This window comes from Enhydra lutris, unplaced genomic scaffold (genome assembly GCF_002288905.1).
Source record: "Enhydra lutris kenyoni isolate GAN:26980312 unplaced genomic scaffold, ASM228890v2 scaffoldscaffold17, whole genome shotgun sequence".
Taxonomy (NCBI): domain Eukaryota; kingdom Metazoa; phylum Chordata; class Mammalia; order Carnivora; family Mustelidae; genus Enhydra; species Enhydra lutris.
Genome location: NW_019154101.1, coordinates 9,605,365 through 9,623,481, shown reverse-complemented (window position 1 = coordinate 9,623,481; position 18,117 = coordinate 9,605,365). Strand labels below are relative to the sequence as shown.

At 37.2% G+C, this 18,117-nt stretch overlaps 1 protein-coding gene across 1 annotated transcript in view; it reads left to right on the top strand.

The window, feature by feature from the left end:
- Positions 1-18,117, top strand: part of LOC111147554 (dynein axonemal heavy chain 8) — a 333,965-nt gene that overhangs the window by 65,348 nt on the left and 250,500 nt on the right. Inside the window, exons 13-20 of the mRNA XM_022503648.1 lie at positions 1,549-1,625; positions 2,934-3,033; positions 4,068-4,187; positions 5,562-5,697; positions 8,609-8,796; positions 11,886-11,966; positions 12,384-12,500; positions 13,318-13,437. Of these exons, the coding sequence (XP_022359356.1) occupies positions 1,549-1,625; positions 2,934-3,033; positions 4,068-4,187; positions 5,562-5,697; positions 8,609-8,796; positions 11,886-11,966; positions 12,384-12,500; positions 13,318-13,437 (939 nt within the window). The remainder of the gene's footprint in view (positions 1-1,548; positions 1,626-2,933; positions 3,034-4,067; positions 4,188-5,561; positions 5,698-8,608; positions 8,797-11,885; positions 11,967-12,383; positions 12,501-13,317; positions 13,438-18,117) is intronic.

Here is an 18,117-nt window from a genome sequence, read left to right as displayed (position 1 = left end):
TTCTTTGTGTATGGTGTAAGAGAATGGTCGAGTTTCATTCTTCTACATATAGCCGTCCAATTTTCCCAGCACCATTTATTGAAGAAACTGTCTTTTTTCCACTGTATATTTTTTCCTGCTTTGTTGAAGATTATTTGACCATAGAGTTGAGAGTCCATATCTGGGCTCTCTACTCTGTTCCACTGGTCTATGTGTCTGTTTTTATGCCCGTACCATGCTGTCTTGGTGATCACAGCTTTGTAGTAAAACTTGAAATCAGGTAACGTGATGCCCCCAGTTTTGTTTTTCTTTTTCAACATTGCCTTAGCAATTCGGGGTCTCTTCTGATTCCATACAAATTTTAGGATTATTTGCTCCAGCTCTTTGAAAAATACTGGTAGAATTTTGATTGGAATGGCATTAAAAGTATAGATTGCTCTATGCAATATAGACATTTTAAGAATGTTTATTCTTCCGATCCAAGAGCATGGAATGGTCTTCCATCTTTTTGTGTCTTCTTCAATTTTTTTCATGAGTGTTCTGTAGTTCCTCAAGTACAGATCCTTTACCTCTTTGGTTAGGTTTATTCCCAGGTATCTTATGGTTCTGGTGCTATAGTGAATGGAATCGATTCTCTAATTTCCCTTTCTGTATTTTCATTGTTAGTGTATAAGAAAGCCACTGATTTCTGTACATTGACTTTGCATCCTGCCACATTACTGAACTGCTGTATGAGTTCTAGTAGTTTGGGGGCAGAGTCTTTTGGGTTTTCCATATAAAGTATAATGTCATCTGCGAAGAGAGAGAGTTTGACTTCTTCATTGCCAATTTGGATACCTTTTATTTCTCTTTGTTGTCTGATTGCTGTTGCTAGGACTTCTAATACTATGTTGAACAAGCATGGTGAGAGCGGACATCCTTGTCGTGTTCCTGATCTCAAAGGGAAGGCTGTGAGCTTTTTCCCATTGAGGATGATATTTGCTGTGTGTCTTTCATAGATAGATTTTATGAAGTTCAGAATGTTCCCTCTATCCCTATACTTTGAAGTGTTTTAATCAGGAATGGATGAAATGATCTGAGAAATATGCTAAGGGACATGCACTCCTTTTATAAATCTCTAGGTCAGTCATATCCAGTAAATAATAATGCAAACCACATATGTAATTTTAATTTTTCTAGTAGCCACATGAATAGGAGTTGGAAGAAGCAGGTGAAATTAATTTTAATAATATACTTTGTTCCAACCCCAATTTTCAAAGTATTACCATTTTACATGTTGAGATAAAAATCATTAAATTAGTTTACGTGCTTGTGGTGTGTGTGTGTGCTAAGCCTTTGAAATCTCGTGAGCATTTTACTTGAGAGCACATCTCACTTCCAAGTAGGGACACTTCAAGCGCTCAGTGGCCACATGGGGCCCCCATCCTGGATAGTGCAGTTCCAGGTGCTTAGGTGGTAGATGTGTTTCAGGTTATTTTGATTCTGTAGAAAAATTATTAATTGTTGTTAAACAAAAGCAATCTCTTCCTTAATGCCCCCACTCAATGGAATATTCATATTTTATTTTAGATACAAATACAGGCATTTATGAACAGTACTTTTGGAAAAATCTTATCTTCTCAACAGGCCCTTCAGCTGCTTCAAAGGTATTTATAAGGCATTAAGCGGTGTAGTTTCTAGGTGTGATAACTTTATATCTGAAAATACAATTTTCAAATACGATATTTTTGGAAATCTCTCCTCTGTAAACTTTAAGACTTATAAACATTAATCTTTCAATTACCATTAAGTAGACTGGTAAGAATGTGAAATATGGTATGATATTTTTCATTGCATTTTTTGAAGAAGAAAGTCTTCCAATAAGAGAATGGAATTATTTCACATGATTTTTTTCCTTCAGCTATGTAATATATTTGAGGTTAATTTCATAGACATTATTGGAAAAGGAGCAAATAATATTTAATTCTGCATACTGCTAGGATTTCCAAAAATGAAATTATCTAAGGGTAATAGATCCTCCAACTTCCCATTTTCCCTCTGGAGTGCTCCTGCTGCTTCTTTTTCCTCTATCCTGACAACAGTGCTCCCCTAAAGGGCAGGAAGGACAGCCTGGACTAAAGGCCATTTCCTTTGAGCTCAGGGAGGGCTCATAGCCTGTGTTAGGGACCCTTTGGGAACTCTTTCCTGAGTGCCAGTGCCTCTGGTTTTGGGCCCAGTTTTGCTGCAGTTCCATGTCTCTGTGATAATGGACATACCTATGAGACCTTACCTCATGACTCCACTGAGAGAGTTAAACGAGACGTATTAAAATGATTTTGACAAATGAAAGTACTGTACAGACAGATGGCAGTACCAATTTTTTGGCGATTTCTCTCTGTGTCTCTATCTATCTTGCTGTCCATCTGTCTCTCTTTTTACCTCCAGTGCACTGTGTAAATTCGCTGTATTATTAGGATGTTACTCTCCTAGTGCTTCCTGTGCATCACTTAGCCTGACAGGGGAAGTGATATTTGACTGACAGATTGTTGCTATGATGTGGCAGAGGGAGGCTCAGTGTGCTGGCCTCCATCTTTGCTGAGCCAACCGCCACCACCACCACCCCACCTTTACTCGTTTTCTCAATTTAAGTTTAAATGTCTCCTTCTAAGGGAAGTCTTCCTCGACTCCCCAGACTTGGCTGGGTTCCCTGATATGTGCATTTCTGTAATCCTTGTAATTTAAATAATTATTTACCTATTTACTCTTGACTAAAACTGCATTTTCTGTAACATAACTGGAGGTTCCAAGAGGGCTGGAGTGACACCTGTCCTGTTCCTCTCTGAATCCTGGGACAGTGGGTGAGGCCTGGTACGAGTATTTGTCAAAATGAGTGAATGAATGGATTTTTAGGATGGCAGCAATTCTTAAGTATGTTTCTCATTTACTTTAAATTATTCACCTTCCATTACTTTCAGATTCCAGAAGCTGCAAATCCCCTGTCTTCAGTCAGAAATAAACCACACAATTGAGCGTATTCTTCAGTTTTATGTGTCTGAACTCGAAGCTACTAAGAAGGCAAGGATCGCTTTTGTAAATAGAATAGTACTTCAGCTTTTTATTTTTTTTATTTTTTTTATTTTTTAAGATTTTATTTATTTATTTGACAGAGAGAGATCACAAGTAGACAGAGAGGCAGGCAGAGACAGAGAGAGAGAGGGAAGCAGGCTCCCCGTCAAGCAGAGAGCCCGATGTGGGGCTCGATCCCAGGACCCTGAAATCATGACCTGAGCTGAAGGCAGCGGCTTAACCCACTGAGCCACCCAGGCGCCCCAGTACTTCAGCTTTTTAAAAAGATTTTATTTATTTATTTTTTAGAGAGAGAGAGAGAGCAAGTAATGGGGAGTGGCAGAGAGAGAGAGAGACTCCCTGCTGAGCAGGGAGCTGGACACCGGTCTCGATCCCAGGACCCAGATCTGGAGATCATGACCTGAGCCAAAGGCAGACACTTAACCAACTAAGCCTCCCAGGCGCTCCCAGAATAGTACTTTGGTACAAAGTGAAAGTATCTGCCATACTTATCTTGTGCTAAGCTTCCCAGAATGATCCCTTCACTACTAAGTACTTCCGATGTGCCCTTCTCTGTGTGGGAAGGTGTTGACAGTTTATGTCATTGGACAGTCAGCTTTGCAGCCCCGTGCTCTTCACAACTGTTGCTTTTTTTTTTTTTTTTAATTTCTGCAACAGCATTTATGTGTGTATAGGAAAGCCCATTGAAGTTAATATCTCTGTGTACAGAAATATGGGCTCTGAAGCATATTATAACAATTAAATATAGCTCATGTACTCCCCTATTTGAAGAACTCTTTAAGGTTTGGGATGAAATATAGAAAAAAAAGTTACATGTCATGGGAAAGAAGGGTTAAGAGAGAATTAAATGTCATATATTGTAAACATCATAGTTTCGGAGCCGCAGATTATTGCTGAAGGGCATTTACATATTTTTGCATTACCTCCCGTGTGTAAAACATAGGAATACAAATGTATTGAATACTTTTGGCATTTTCCATTGTACTGAATTTTAAACATTAATACCAGATCTTTAATTACAGCTCTATCATTCTCAAAAAGATGACCCTCCCCTTGCTCGGAACATGCCTCCCATAGCAGGAAAAATACTTTGGGTGAGGCAGCTGTACCGGCGAATCAGTGAACCCATCAACTATTTCTTTGTAAGCCAGTAGTCCCATTTACAGTATGAGGATTATGGTGGTTTTAATACAAGATGTATCTTTTATCCTGTAATATTTGTGTCCAATAAAGTAGTTAGAGCTACTGCTTTCACGAGGCAAAGAAAATTTAATTTATAAAGATGCTTGAGGGAGACTAAACCAATCCTCTCATGTTTTGGTAGGTAAGCTCACTTAATTACAGTTAATCTTTAAGGGGGGAAATCTTATAATCTTATGCCTTTTAATAATACAGGACACTTTATCAAGGCTTTTAAAGAGTCACTGTTTTGAAAATAATAAAGTCTCGGTGTAGTCCTGAAGATTTCTTCTATGTGTGGATGGATGGGTCACTGACATGTATTAGGGAAGGTGAAGACAACTCTTAGTATGTTCCTGAATTAGGAATTGAGATCTAGAGCGAAGTATAAAAGAGTTACATGACTTTTCTGTGTCCTTAAAATTATTAGATTTCTGAAAAGCCCCATGATACTCTTAGACCCCATTGTTATTCTGAAATTGCCAGTTTGCCCTCTTTTTGTTTTTGGTTTGGTTTGATTTTGTAAAGAGACAGATTCACAAAGTAGAGTTGGTTTGCTTAGGGTAGCATCTTATACCCAAATGCAGGACAAAATAAGTACTAAAAACAATCTTACAAGTAATTTTAATATTTAAGCATTCTTGGCTGTTAAGTTTCCATTGTTTCTGTTTGGCTGCTGTCAATCATTTTACTGTTCTCACTATTTGTAAAAAAATTCAAAGCCTGGTCTTAAAAAAGTGGCCAGGGTGGGGACTCCATTGTTGATTGACTCTGCGTGACAGAGCCAAGATTGCCCTGTTTTTGACATCTGCCATTCAAAGCATAAAACATTCGATGTTTACCTAAAGAAATTTGGTTTTTGTTTTTTGATATACAGTTACTTTTTTTTTTTTTTCAGTGCTGGAATTTGGGAATTTTCCCTGATACTCACAGGTCAAGGAAAATGAGTCCATTGTATTTTTTTTTCCTTTTTATTTAGTATTATTATTAATTAAATATTTCAAACCTACACGGTATAGAAAATACAAAATTGACATCTTATCCAGAATTGTGGGGAGAGAACAGAGAGTTGAAGGCAGAGGATCTCAGCCTGGCGGGCTGTTAAGGCTAGAGATCTTTCTTTCTTAAGTCCTTTATTGCCTTTTCCAATGTTCCCTTTCCACCAGTGAAGTTTCCCTACTTCCGTCTCTAGTTTGTATGGGTTTCCTCATCTCTGTTTTACTCTGAGGCAAAATCTAAGGCATAATTATTTGATGACATTTTAAATACCAGCAGCTTTCTGCTTGGGATAGGAAAACAATCAGCAGTCTTTTAATTATAAATATTTTTTTTCCCAGAAAAACTCAGAAATTTTGTCAAGTGCGGAAGGTAAAGCTGTCATACGTCAGTATAACAAAATTTCCTATGTTCTGGTGGAATTCGAGGTGGTCTATCACACAGCTTGGGTCAGAGAGATCTCGCAGTTACAATATGGTGCGTATAAGACACGCGGTGATGCTGTGGAGGGGTATTAGGTGATTTTGAACGAAGTCATGGTTCTGGAGAATTTGTACATTCCTCTAATACAATATTACAATAGTTACTTTTAGATTTGGGGATGATATAATTTTTTTTTTTTTACATTTCTTACTAGTATTCTGATTGTATAAGTGAAATTTGCCATCATCTTAAAGTTGATATACTTCGATTGTGACCTCCCACTAAAAAAGCAGCATTTAAAAGTAACTATTGAGACTCTTTATAGATATTTCTCCATAGACTTGGGGGAAGTTTTCATATTCAGTTTTATCATTTTATAGATTCAAATCTCAGTCCTGATCAGGGGAGAAAGAATTGCACTTTGCTTGTCTTCCTCCTCCCCTTCCATTCTTTCTTTTTCTATAAGCGAATTTAACTTCACTTTTGAGCTCCAGGAAATTCACAGTATTAGGGCTGTGCCTGAGTACCTCTGCAGGGTGCCAAAGTGTTGGGTGGAGTCAAGTGTGAGGCAGGGGGTGGGCGGTTTCAAGCCATCATGCATCCATGCTGCCATCACCTGTAATGTTTGTTACTGTGGGGGCTCAGTTGTTGGTTGGTTCAGGTTCCTGCTTTGTGCCATCTTAACCTTAAGCTCTTATCTATAATCTTGGTGGAACCCTGACCATGACCCCAGACAGAAAGGTTTCTTCCTCCCAGGCCAGGATCCCCACTCCAGCAGAGTACAAAATTGCAGACACAGGAAGCACAAATCCTGCGGTTGGGTCATTGTGAGTGATCATAAGAAGGGCCGCTCTTTTTCTGCCCGTTGGTTCCAGACCCATATATTTTAGCTGTTGGAGGACATGTCACTATTGCCATCCATTGATTAGCTCATGCCTGCGTCCTGGAGGACAGGGTCCCAACCCTGCAGGTTGTCTTCCCCGCCTGGCCCCTTAGTTTAGCCATTAGTAAGCCACTTGTACCAGCCCAGGTGTTTCTGGGTAATGAGTATGGTAGGACCCTATGGATCCTACTGAAAACTAGCTAAGGAGCAAAACTCTCAAGGAGTATCAAGAGAAACTTAACGTTCACGTTATGGAGAAGGACAAAACAGAACTGTTAACTGAAGTATGGAGCAGGTGTTATCTTGCTTCTATAATATCATATGCTTTTCTACTTTTCATTTGTCCTGATTGTTTTTCCTCTTACAAGCCCATGTTCAAAAACAAGTTCACCAGTCACCTCTTCAATGTAGCCCTTCCTTATTCTTCCTCCTGTACACACTTTATCTGCTCATCTTTCCCATGACACTTACTGCTTCAGGGATCTGTCTCAAATCCCCTTTACATTCCAAGGATACTGTCTCTGTCTGTTTCATCTTGTATACTTTAAATAACAGTCAGCGATGCCAACACTTATAGAGTCCTTACCCTGTGCCAGTCAAAGCAGTTTTACACATGCAGCTTCCTTTTGTCCTCATGGCCACCCTACGAGGAGCTGTATTTATCCTCATTTTATATATGAGGAAACTGAGGTACTAAGAGATTACGTCACTTGCACAAGCTCATCATGCAGCTTGGAAGTGGCAAAGCTACAGTTTAAATCTGCCTTTCCTATGAACACAGGTTAGTGGGAATGAATTGTTCTGCAAGGCTTCTTTTTATATTGACGTGGCTATATTTAACCATATAGAAACTTGGAATAATAATTGAGGACCTGGAACCGGCCTCTCATAGATTGTTGGTCTATGAAGTTGAATGAAATGTCACTCAGTCCTGGAGCTGACTTCTTGGCTGTCATAATTCTTAGTGGTCTTGCTGACCATTTTGTCCTTTGAAGAAAGCTCAGTACAGCCTTAAGGAAGATAGATTTCATTACATGAGTGTTCCAAGGTTATTTTGGAATTTACTTGGGAGGATAAATGATTTCTGGCTCAATTTTAAAAAGATTCCACGTGGATTAGGTAAGAATTTTAGTTGAAATCCTCATACAACCAGCATCATTAAGAACCATTTCGAGACTAATGTTATCTGATGAATAAAAGTCAGCTAACTTCAAAGGAATATATAGACGATTTCATTATACTAGAAAATAGATGCAGCCACATTCTATGAAGTAATGTGAGGCTTGGAAGATACATAAGAAATTCTCCTGTTAGTAATGTTTGTTAATATAAGATATAATTTAGGCTAGCACATACTCATCTAGAAGTGTGTTATTATTATGCCTCTAAGAAGTAATTCATGTTAGGATAACAATTTAGCTAAGGCTACTCACCACTAGCCGGGATTATATATTTCAATTCATAATCAAAAGCATGCCCGCAAATTCCTATTTATATGAATGATGTTCAGGTAGTAGTTTAGGTGTAGCATAAAAAAAGTCTTTATCTCCTAGAAGCTCACAATGCCATGGTCTTTAATAAATATATCTTACTGATGTTGTGCTTATTTAGCAGACTTTCAAGATGAAGGCTTAATTCTTCCTTTAAAGGAGCAGTTTGGGGTTCATTGTGGAAAAGGGTTTGTCATATGAAGTATGTCCTATTTTATATTTATGCACACAGTTCTCTCCCAGAGGTGCATGAAATCACAATCCATTAAAAGAAACTACATTGTATTATAGCTCTCTTAGACCCACTCAGAAAAGTGTTGCTGTTCACAGCATGAAGGTTATCTGTTCTTCATTCATTTTTATCTCTCCGGATCTGATTTTATGGGTTTGCAGACATACTGCATTCCCTTATTTAAGTTTTGAGCACAGACCACATGTCAGATGCTATGCCTCATCACCGGGGTATCCAACACTATTGTTCTATTAAGAAGTCAGCACCCAGTGGGGAAGGGAGGTGTGTAAGCATGGCTGGAAGCAGAAGAGAAATCCAGAAAAGCTAATGTCAATAATGTTAATAATTGTTTATTTGTAGCTTTACAAGCCACACTTTTTGTGCGACACCCAGAAACCGGGAAGTTGCTGGTTAATTTTGATCCCAAAATTCTGGAAGTTGTTCGGGAAACCAAGTGCATGATAAAAATGAAGTTGGATGTACCAGAACAGGCAAAGAAATTGCTAAAATTGGAAAGTAAATTGAAAGCAGACAAATTGCATTTGCAGGTAAGATAGATTATATACATATATTTTAAAGATTTTATTTATTTATATGAGAGAGAGTGAGAGAAAAAGAGAGCATGCACAACCATGAGCAGGAGGGGAGGGGGGAGGGAAGGCAAAGGGAGAAAGAATCTGAGGCCAACTAAGCGCAGAGCCTGACTTGGGGCTCCATCCTTGACTTTGAGATCACGACCTGAGCTGAAACCAAGAGCCCAATGCCCAATTGACTGAGCCACCCAGGTGCCGCAAGATAGATTATATTTTAAAATTATTTTTGAAGGAGGTTTTTTTTTGTGAAAAAAAAATATCATAGCAGTTGTGCTGATATGGTAGTGAGAGATAATTTTTTACTTTGTTGATTCTTTTCATTTTTCTTCAGCTTTATTGATGAATGGTTGATAAGTAAAATTGTAAGATATTTAAAGTATACATCATGATGATTTGATATGAATATACATTATGAAAGGATTCCTCTCATGTACTTCATTCATCTATATATTATGTATACTATATAGATATATATGTATTTAGATATATATTATCTATCTATATATTATACATATATATAGCTATATATATATATATATTTTTTTAAAGATTTTATTTATTTATTTGACAGAGAGAGATCACAAGCAGGCAGAGAGGCAGGCAGAGAGAGAGAGGAGGAAGCAAGCTCCCCGCTGAGCAGAGAGCCCAATGCGGGGCTCCATCCCAGGATCCTGAGATCATGACCTGAGCCGAAGGCAGTGGCTTAACACACTGAGCCACCCAGGCGCCCCTATATATTATATATTGATATATATATGTATATATTAAACCAAAAAGAAACAGTATATATTTGTTTGTATATACACATATATTTGTTTCTTTTTGGTGAGAATCTTTAAGTCCTACTCTCTTAGCAAAATTCAATTAGATGACATAGTGTTATTAATTACAGACACCACATTATACATTGGATCTTCAGTCCTTATTCATCTTACACCTGAAAGATTGTACCCTTTTACCCACCTCTTCTTATTCCCTCCCCACCCCCAACCCCTGGCAACCACTTTTCTACTGTTTTTACAAGTTCAGCTATTTAAAATTCCGCATATAAGTGAGACCATACAGTATTTGTCTTTCTCTGTCTGCCTTATTTCAATTAGCATAAGGCCTTCAAGGTCCATCCATGTTGGTGCAAATAGCAGGATGTCTTTCTCATGGCTGAATAATATTCCATTATGTATATATACCATATTTTCTTTATCCATTCATCTATTGATGGATGTTTCCATATCTTGGTTGTTGTAAATAATGCTGCAATGAACATGGGAGAGCAGATATCTCTTCGAGATCCTGATTTCATTTCCTCTAGATCTACATTTAGAAGTGGGATTGCGCACATCATGTGGCATTTTTATTTTGAACTTTTTGTGGAACCTCCATACTGTTTTCCACAGTGGCTGCACCAATTTACATCCACACCAACAGTGCATGAGGGTTCTCTTTTCTGCATATCCTGGCCAACACTTGTTATCTCTTGTCTTTTTGAGATAACCATTCTAACAGGTTTAATTTTAATTAATTAAATAAATTTAATGATTAAATAAAATAAATAATTAAAATAAAATTGAAAATAAAACATAAAAAATAATAAAATAAATGAAATAAATAAATAACTTAAATAAATAAAAACCATTCTAACAGGTGTGACATACCATCTCACTGTGGTTTTGATTTGCATTTCCCAGATGGTTAGGGATATTGACTACCTTTTCATGGACCTATTGGCCATTTGTGTGTCTTCTTTGGAAAAATGCCCATTCAGTTCCTTTGCACATGTTTTAACTGGATTGTTGGAGTTTTTGGTTATTGAGTTGTGTGAGTTAGTTCCTTATATATTTCAGCTATTAACCCTTTATCAGATATATGATTTGTAAATATTTTTTCCCATTCCATAGCTGCCTTTTCATTTTGTTGATGGTTTCCTTTGTTGTGCAGAAGCTTTTCATTTATATAGTCCATTGGTTTCTTTTTGCTATTGTTGCTTGTGGTTTTGGTGTTAAATCCAAAAATCACTACCAGGACTGATGTCAAAGAGTTTACCTCCATGTTTTCTTGTTGGAGTTTTATAGTTTCATGTCTTAAACTTAAGTCTTTAATCCATTTTGAGTTGATTTGTGTGTGTGTGTGTGTGTAAGATAGGTGTCCAGTTTCATTCTTGTGCATGTGATTGTCCAGTTTTCCCAACACTATTAAAGAGACTGCCCTTTTACTATTGTGTAGTTTTGGCTCCTTTGTATATTTTTGCTTCTTTGTACATTAATGGACCATATGCACATGGATTTATTTCTGGGCATTTATTCTGTTCCCTTGTTTATTCTTTATTTTATTTTGCTTTATTTTATATTCCAATATGTTAACATACAGTGTTATATTCCCTTGTTCCTTCTTTATAGTAATAAAATACTAATGTGCAACTAGGAGAGTGGGAACAGAAAAGGAGGAAAGGAATTAATAACTTCAAAACTATTAAGTAAACTTTGAAACAGCTTAATATTATTTATTTAGGGAAAAATTAACCTGAATCCACATTTCCCAACACACCATGCAGTAAATTACAAAATGATCAATTTTTACTGATAATTATGGTTCATCTCTAAAAAATATCTAAAAGAAAAAAGAAAAGCCTATTAACTCTGATTGTGCATACATTTATTTTGATTCAAGAAAAGAAGTGTGGCATCAGTAACTATGCTTTAATGTGTCAGAAGACAAGGAACAGAAAGGGGAAAAATGTATAATGACAGCTACTGTGAAAAGATAATTATCCAAGCTATTTGAAATAGCAAAATACAGAAAAATAATTAAATAATAAATACAAAACATGCAACTCTATAAAGTTTCACTGACTTGCTGTTTAAAGGATATGTTAAGGTAATTTACAGGGGAAGAAAAAGTATGATAAATCAATCTAAATTTAGGCAAGCAGCCTTAATCTTGGCAGGACTATGAGGAAATAGGTATAATGAAACCTTCCTGGTATGGATGAAAATATGACCTGCTTTACAATAAATTAAAGTCGCACATACCATTTTGACTTTCAACAGGGTCTTCTGCAGTATTATGAAGACTTATGTCAGGAAGTGCCTTCGGTGTTTGTTAATCTGATGACCCCTAAAATGAAAAAGGTTGGTAATGCTGAAGGTTTATATTATTTCCCTGTTGTTTAAAATTAGATCCCCGTTCTACAGATCATGGATTTTAGAACATCTATTCTTGCCTAGATCTTCTGTCTTTTAGTTCAACATTATAGCTCTATTTTTCCTATAGAGTGATTTCATGTCAACAAGTTTTGTTGCCTTGGAAAAACAACTAAATCTCAATAATGAGCACTTTCTAAGAATCCATGATTCTTCATGGACAACCAAAGATGATTAAAAAGCAAAGTCACCTTTACCAGGTATAGTGGAGGGAAATATAATTAAGGAAATATAACATATGATATTTCCAGGTAATAAAAGAAAGCTTTTTTTTTTTTTTATTTTTGTAAACGCAGATATTCCTGCTAATCATGGAAGCTGCTACTTTTTTTTTTCTTTTTCTAGGTGGAATCTGTGTTGAGACAAGGGCTCACAATATTAACATGGTCGTCTTTAACACTGGAAACCTTCTTTAAGGAGGTTGACTCAGTTTTGAATATGTTCAATCAACTTTTAAAGAAGGTATGATACATACATTTTTAAAAACTACATACATTCATACTCGGGCTATAAGGAATAGTTTGCTTACCTATGAAAGCTAAAGGGTGTGACTTTTAACTAGAAGGACTCCTATTAATTTAAAAAAATAATGCTTTATGTTTCTCTTGCTGCTTTGGGACCTTTTCATTTAGGGTTGCGTTGTTTTTATCTCTGAATTACTTGCTTTCAATTTGTTAAAATGGCGGTTCATCTCCACCATGCAGTTTAGAAAATGGGATGATGGTAGACCGTGGAAAATGGCAGAATAGAATGCTTAAATATTAATATTAATACATCTACTATTAGTTAGTTGAGGATTCATCTAATTGGAGACTGCCTATCGATTTCTGACATCTTTGCTATGTGGATTACGTATGCCTTTTAGATGTGCTATCTGTGATGGCAGCCTGGTATAACAGACAAAGCTTGGAGGTTTGGGAGTCAGCTAAACCTAGCTACAACGATCTGCCTTTTGCTATGTATGTGTTCCTTCCCAGGTTATTTTACTTATCTGAACCTTTGTTTCTTTGCTATATAACTTGGATAGTAAGTGAGTCATGGACCAGAGTAAGGATTAAAAGAGATAACACATAGGAGATTATGGTACGATGCTTGCTTGCTCTATAAAACTTTACTTCCATTTTAAGCCTTCTTTGCAGATGTACTCTTAAAATTTCCACCAAATTGTGCTTGGCTCAAGGCCCAAGTTTCTAGATATATCCCTCTAAATTAGTTTATAACTCAAGTACATTTGGATGAAAGAAGAGTTTTCCTCTACATTTATTTTTCTTGTTGGTAGATCAGTGACTTGTGTGAAATGCATATTGATACGGTTCTAAAGGAGATAGCGAAAACTGTGTTAATTTCCCTGCCCGAAGGGGGTGCTACCAAAGTAGAAGACATGTTGACGCTCAATGAGGTATGCATTTATCTATTATGTTTTAATCATAGAAATCCTGTCTCATAAACCTAACATGGAAAACCTAAGAGTGGAATTCTCTATCAGTAGCATATAGACATCCTAGCTTTTTTGGAGAGCCTCAGATCCAAAGATTCAACATGGTTTCAATAGCTCAAACCCACGGCCACACCCTGGACTGATCTTTCTAATATTCTCAACCTCAGGCTGGAGTCTCCTGGGTTTCTAGCAGTGGTTCACTCTTCTTCCTTTGATGGGTGACCTCGAATGCCTCTTGGTTTTAACTACCACAGACTTTCCCTTAAGCCACTCACAGAAATCTGGAAGTCATCTGGAATCCTTTCCTCACTCCCATTTCTAAATTCAGTCAGTCTTCAGAATTAGTGAGATTTTTGCCTTTTACTCCAAATTTGCTTGAACTGCCTCTTCTTTTCCATACTTACTACCCTTTCCTATGTCAGGCCCTTAAGGTTCATTCTGAGTTTAGCAACTGATATTATGATCTAACTGGTCTCTCTGCCTCCATATTTGGCTCTGTCATATCCATTCTCCATGTTGCCACTCATGATCTTAAATCCTTCAAGAGCAGTTTCATCTGGTGTCTACAGGACAAAACCTAACCTCCTCAACATCACAATATACTGAAATTCTTTGAGTACATATTTATGCTCCATTGGCTCAAAATCACAAAGACAGGAACCCTGTCTAATCATTTTTGAGGCCTGGCACATAGCAGTCTCTATCAGAAATGCTCACTTTATGTCTTGAACCCACTTTATGTCTTGAACCAGATTCTTCTTTCTTTCTTGCCTGCTGTGTGCTTCAACTACACTCACCCTGCTGGTTTGGGTCACCTGCTCGTGTCAACCAAAGGTAGCTCTATCTCAAGGGGTCCAATCCAGCCCATGGGATACAGGAACGTTTGCTCCTTTTTCTATGGAATTGCAGACTCTTCTTGCCTTTAGGGGTTTGGACAGCCAGCTGGCCTCTTGCCTTAGGACAACTCAGGCATAGATCAGCTCCTCTATCCCCAATTCTAGAGGACATGGATCAAGGTCTCCAAGTGGTCCCTTTGGTGTACCCTACACTTATTTCTACCTGATCTCTACCAATGATCATACTTCCTTTCTATAATCTCAAGATGGGCAAGGGTCTGATGGTTGCCTCCTCTGCTACCATTTAAGAACTACCTTCTGCATAAACTGTAGGATCTTAATGTCATTTGTTCTCAGCATTGGGGCTTTGGCTATAACAGGGACAACACAAAATGGCCCATTTTTTTATCTTGTTCTTGGAGCATGCAAAATGATCGTGTCTTCCTGACCATTTGTTCCTTCTATCACTGTTAAGCTTTTAATCTTTGAAGACTATTTTATTTGTCATTATTATAGCTACACCAGACTTTTTTGGTTATTATGTTCCAGATATATCTTTCTCTAGTCTGTTTTTTCTAACCATTCTGGGTTCTCCTATTTTAGGTTTTTTCTTCTAAAGAACATTTAGCTGGATTTTGTTTTTAACCTACTGTGAAAAATGTCTTTTTTTTTGCAAGTTACTATATAAATTTAATGCACTTGCAGTTAGAATTCCTATACATTTATTTATCAAATTGCATTAAACTCTATTACTTTTAAATGATAAATAATGAAGAATAGGTAATAAAAAATTTTATTAAAGCCATTGTAATCAAATCAATATGGCATTAACAGAAAAAATATATAATTTAGAGGAACAAAGTAAAGACTCTAGGAGAAAAAGAGCACAATAAAAAATTAATACACCGTCAAAGGTAATATTTTAGTTCAGTGGGGAAAATGATGGATTAATTAAATGGTGCTAGCACTGTTTCTCAGGAAGAAAATATGATTAGGCACCTCTCTTTTTTAATTATTGAAATATACTTGACATATAATGTTAAATTAGTTTCAGGTGTACAACACAGTGATCTGACAATTCTGTACATTACTCAGTGCTCACCACAATAAGCATAGTCACCACCTGTCACCGTACAGTATTACAATATTATTGACTATATTCTCTATCCTGTACTTTACATCTCTCTGATGGATTTATAGCTAGAGGTTTGTACCTCTTAATTCTCATCACCTATTTTATCCATCTCTCCACCCTCATCCCCTCTGGCAACCACCAGTTTGTTTTCTGTATTTATCAGTCTGTTTCTGTTTTGTTGTTGTTGTTGTTGTTTTTGTCTGTTTGTTCATTTGATCTTTTGTTTTGTTTCTATCCATGTTGTTATAAATGGAAAGATCTCATTCTCTTTTATGGTGGGAAAATATTCCATTGTTTCTACATATCACGTCTTTATCCATTCATCTATTGGTGGACACTTGGGCTGCTTCCATAATTTGGCTATTATAAATAATGCTGCAGTAAACATAGGGGTGCATGGATCCCTTTGAATTAATGTTGTTTTTTTTTTTCATTTTTTGTGTAAATACCCAGTAATGTGATTACTGGATCATAGCGTAGATCTATTTTTAACTTTTCAAGGAACTTCCATACTGTTTTCCAGTATGGCTGTGCCAGTTTGCATCCCTATCAATAGTACAAAAGGGTTCCTTTGCCTCCACGTCCTCACCCAACACTTGTTTCTTGTGTTTTTTATTTTAGCCATTCTGACAGGGGTGAGGTGGTGTCTTATAATTTTGATTTGTAATTCCCTGATCGGGGACATTGAACATCTTTCCATATGTCTCTTGGCCATTTGTATGTCTTTTTGGAAAATGTCTTTTTGGCGTTAAAATTTTTTCCATCTTCGTTCAGTGGAATCCTTCAGGCTGGCTTCTATATTTTTTTATATGACTCTGGTAGTGTTTGAAAGCTCCCTTGCTTTCTGGAACTATAGGGTATCATGGGCTCATGTTGTACATTTCCTGTCCCAGATCTGGGATCACCCATTTCTCCAGTCAGCACTCATTCCTTTCCACTTTACCAGTACAAAATAGTATATGGAGATCACAATTTGGGTCCTAGGAAAGGCACTCAATTTTAAAGTTTTGGCTATTCCTTATGGTATTATTTCTGCATCTCCCAAGTAGTATATCTGGGGTACTGCTTCTTGAATTGACAAATTTGCACATTATTGTGAGCAAATTTATTTCTTTGACCCTATCCTCTATCACTCCTCCCTTGTTTTCTCAATATAGTTATAAAATAATTTTTAGTTAAACAATAATGGTAAATAGCAACACTTAATTATGCCCATACAAATATTAGCCAATGCAGAACCATATATTGTACATGTAATGTGTTTTTTCTTAAACACATTGTTTTGCTTTGGGTTTTTTGTTTTTGCTTGTTTTGCTTGGGGTTTCTAATTGTTTCTGTTTTCACATGTTCTTTCAAATACACTATTATATCGGACTCCCAATTTTCCCCCCAAGAGACTTCCTCTCAGAGCCCTCTGACTACCTGTTTTTAACCTGGGTTGATTAGTCTCTAGGTCAGCTGCAAAATTATTAACCTGGAACTCTCCCTGTCTGCTCTGTTTCCTGAATTCTGTATTATTCTAGGAGGGACTGCCCTTCAGATGCTGAAAAGGCCTTTTCTGAGCAAATGAAATTTTCCAAAGAAAAAGTCACCTGCTTCCTGCCCCAGGGGGGTGGAGGGGGTGCTAGGGGTAATTTCCTGCCTGTCATTTTCTTCTCACTCATTCTAGAATCTGACTCTATGCACTTCACAGCAGGTCTCACTTATAAACAAGCAGAATACAAAGGAACAGGAAATACCTCTATCAGTATCCTTCTTTTTGACCCATTTACAATGATAATCATTTTCTATTGGTATGTACCTATAACTGTTGTGGAAGAAAAATTCACACTACCAGATAGAATTTACTTTGCACACACTAATGAAGAAATTTTGTATGCATAGAAAGAGAAACCGATCACACAAATCAGGGAAATTAGAATAGATAAAGTGTGACCGAGTTTGAATGTGGTGATTGCATTGATATCCCACCAGCAGATGCTATTACTATTAGATAAGTGATAAGTTAAGATACAAGAGCTGGAATTTTGAAGAGTGCTTTGCCAATCAATATGTGCCAGTCACTTGCATCAGACGGATCCAAGGTCCAGTAATACAAACCTGTCATCAGGTGGGCCTTTATAATGAAGGCAGAGTAAGATTTATGACAGGGCAAGTCTGGTAATATTCTGGACAGAAATAGTTTTGGAAACACACTACACATACTGCTAATTTTGGTGGGAGGTTAGTGTGGGCCAACCGGTGGTTTCAAACCATATTTGGGAACCGGCGATATTCGCAGTCCGGGACGTAGTCCTTGACTTGGAGCATCTAACTGTAGTTTTAGGTGAGATTATGTTCTTTTTAAAAAAAACTATCATCCACTGGCTTCACCGGCTTCACTTTGGATCCTTTGCTCCATGATTCTGAGCAAAGTGCACTTATCCTTGGCCACCTGGCTTCCTTTTAGACTTTGCCAATAGTGGTGATAGAAGGAAAGTGGAGGAGAAAGAAGAGACTTAGCCTTTCTGGCTTTTTTTTCTGTTCCCAATATAGTCAGACAACCTCTCTTGGCTGGCAGTGGCAGTTAATCCTAGGTCCTAGCTTTTTCCAGCTCTTCCAGAACTCGCTTCTTGGGCTTCTCAGATGTACCAACCCCACAAGGCCCCACCCTGAGGCACTAGCGCCGGC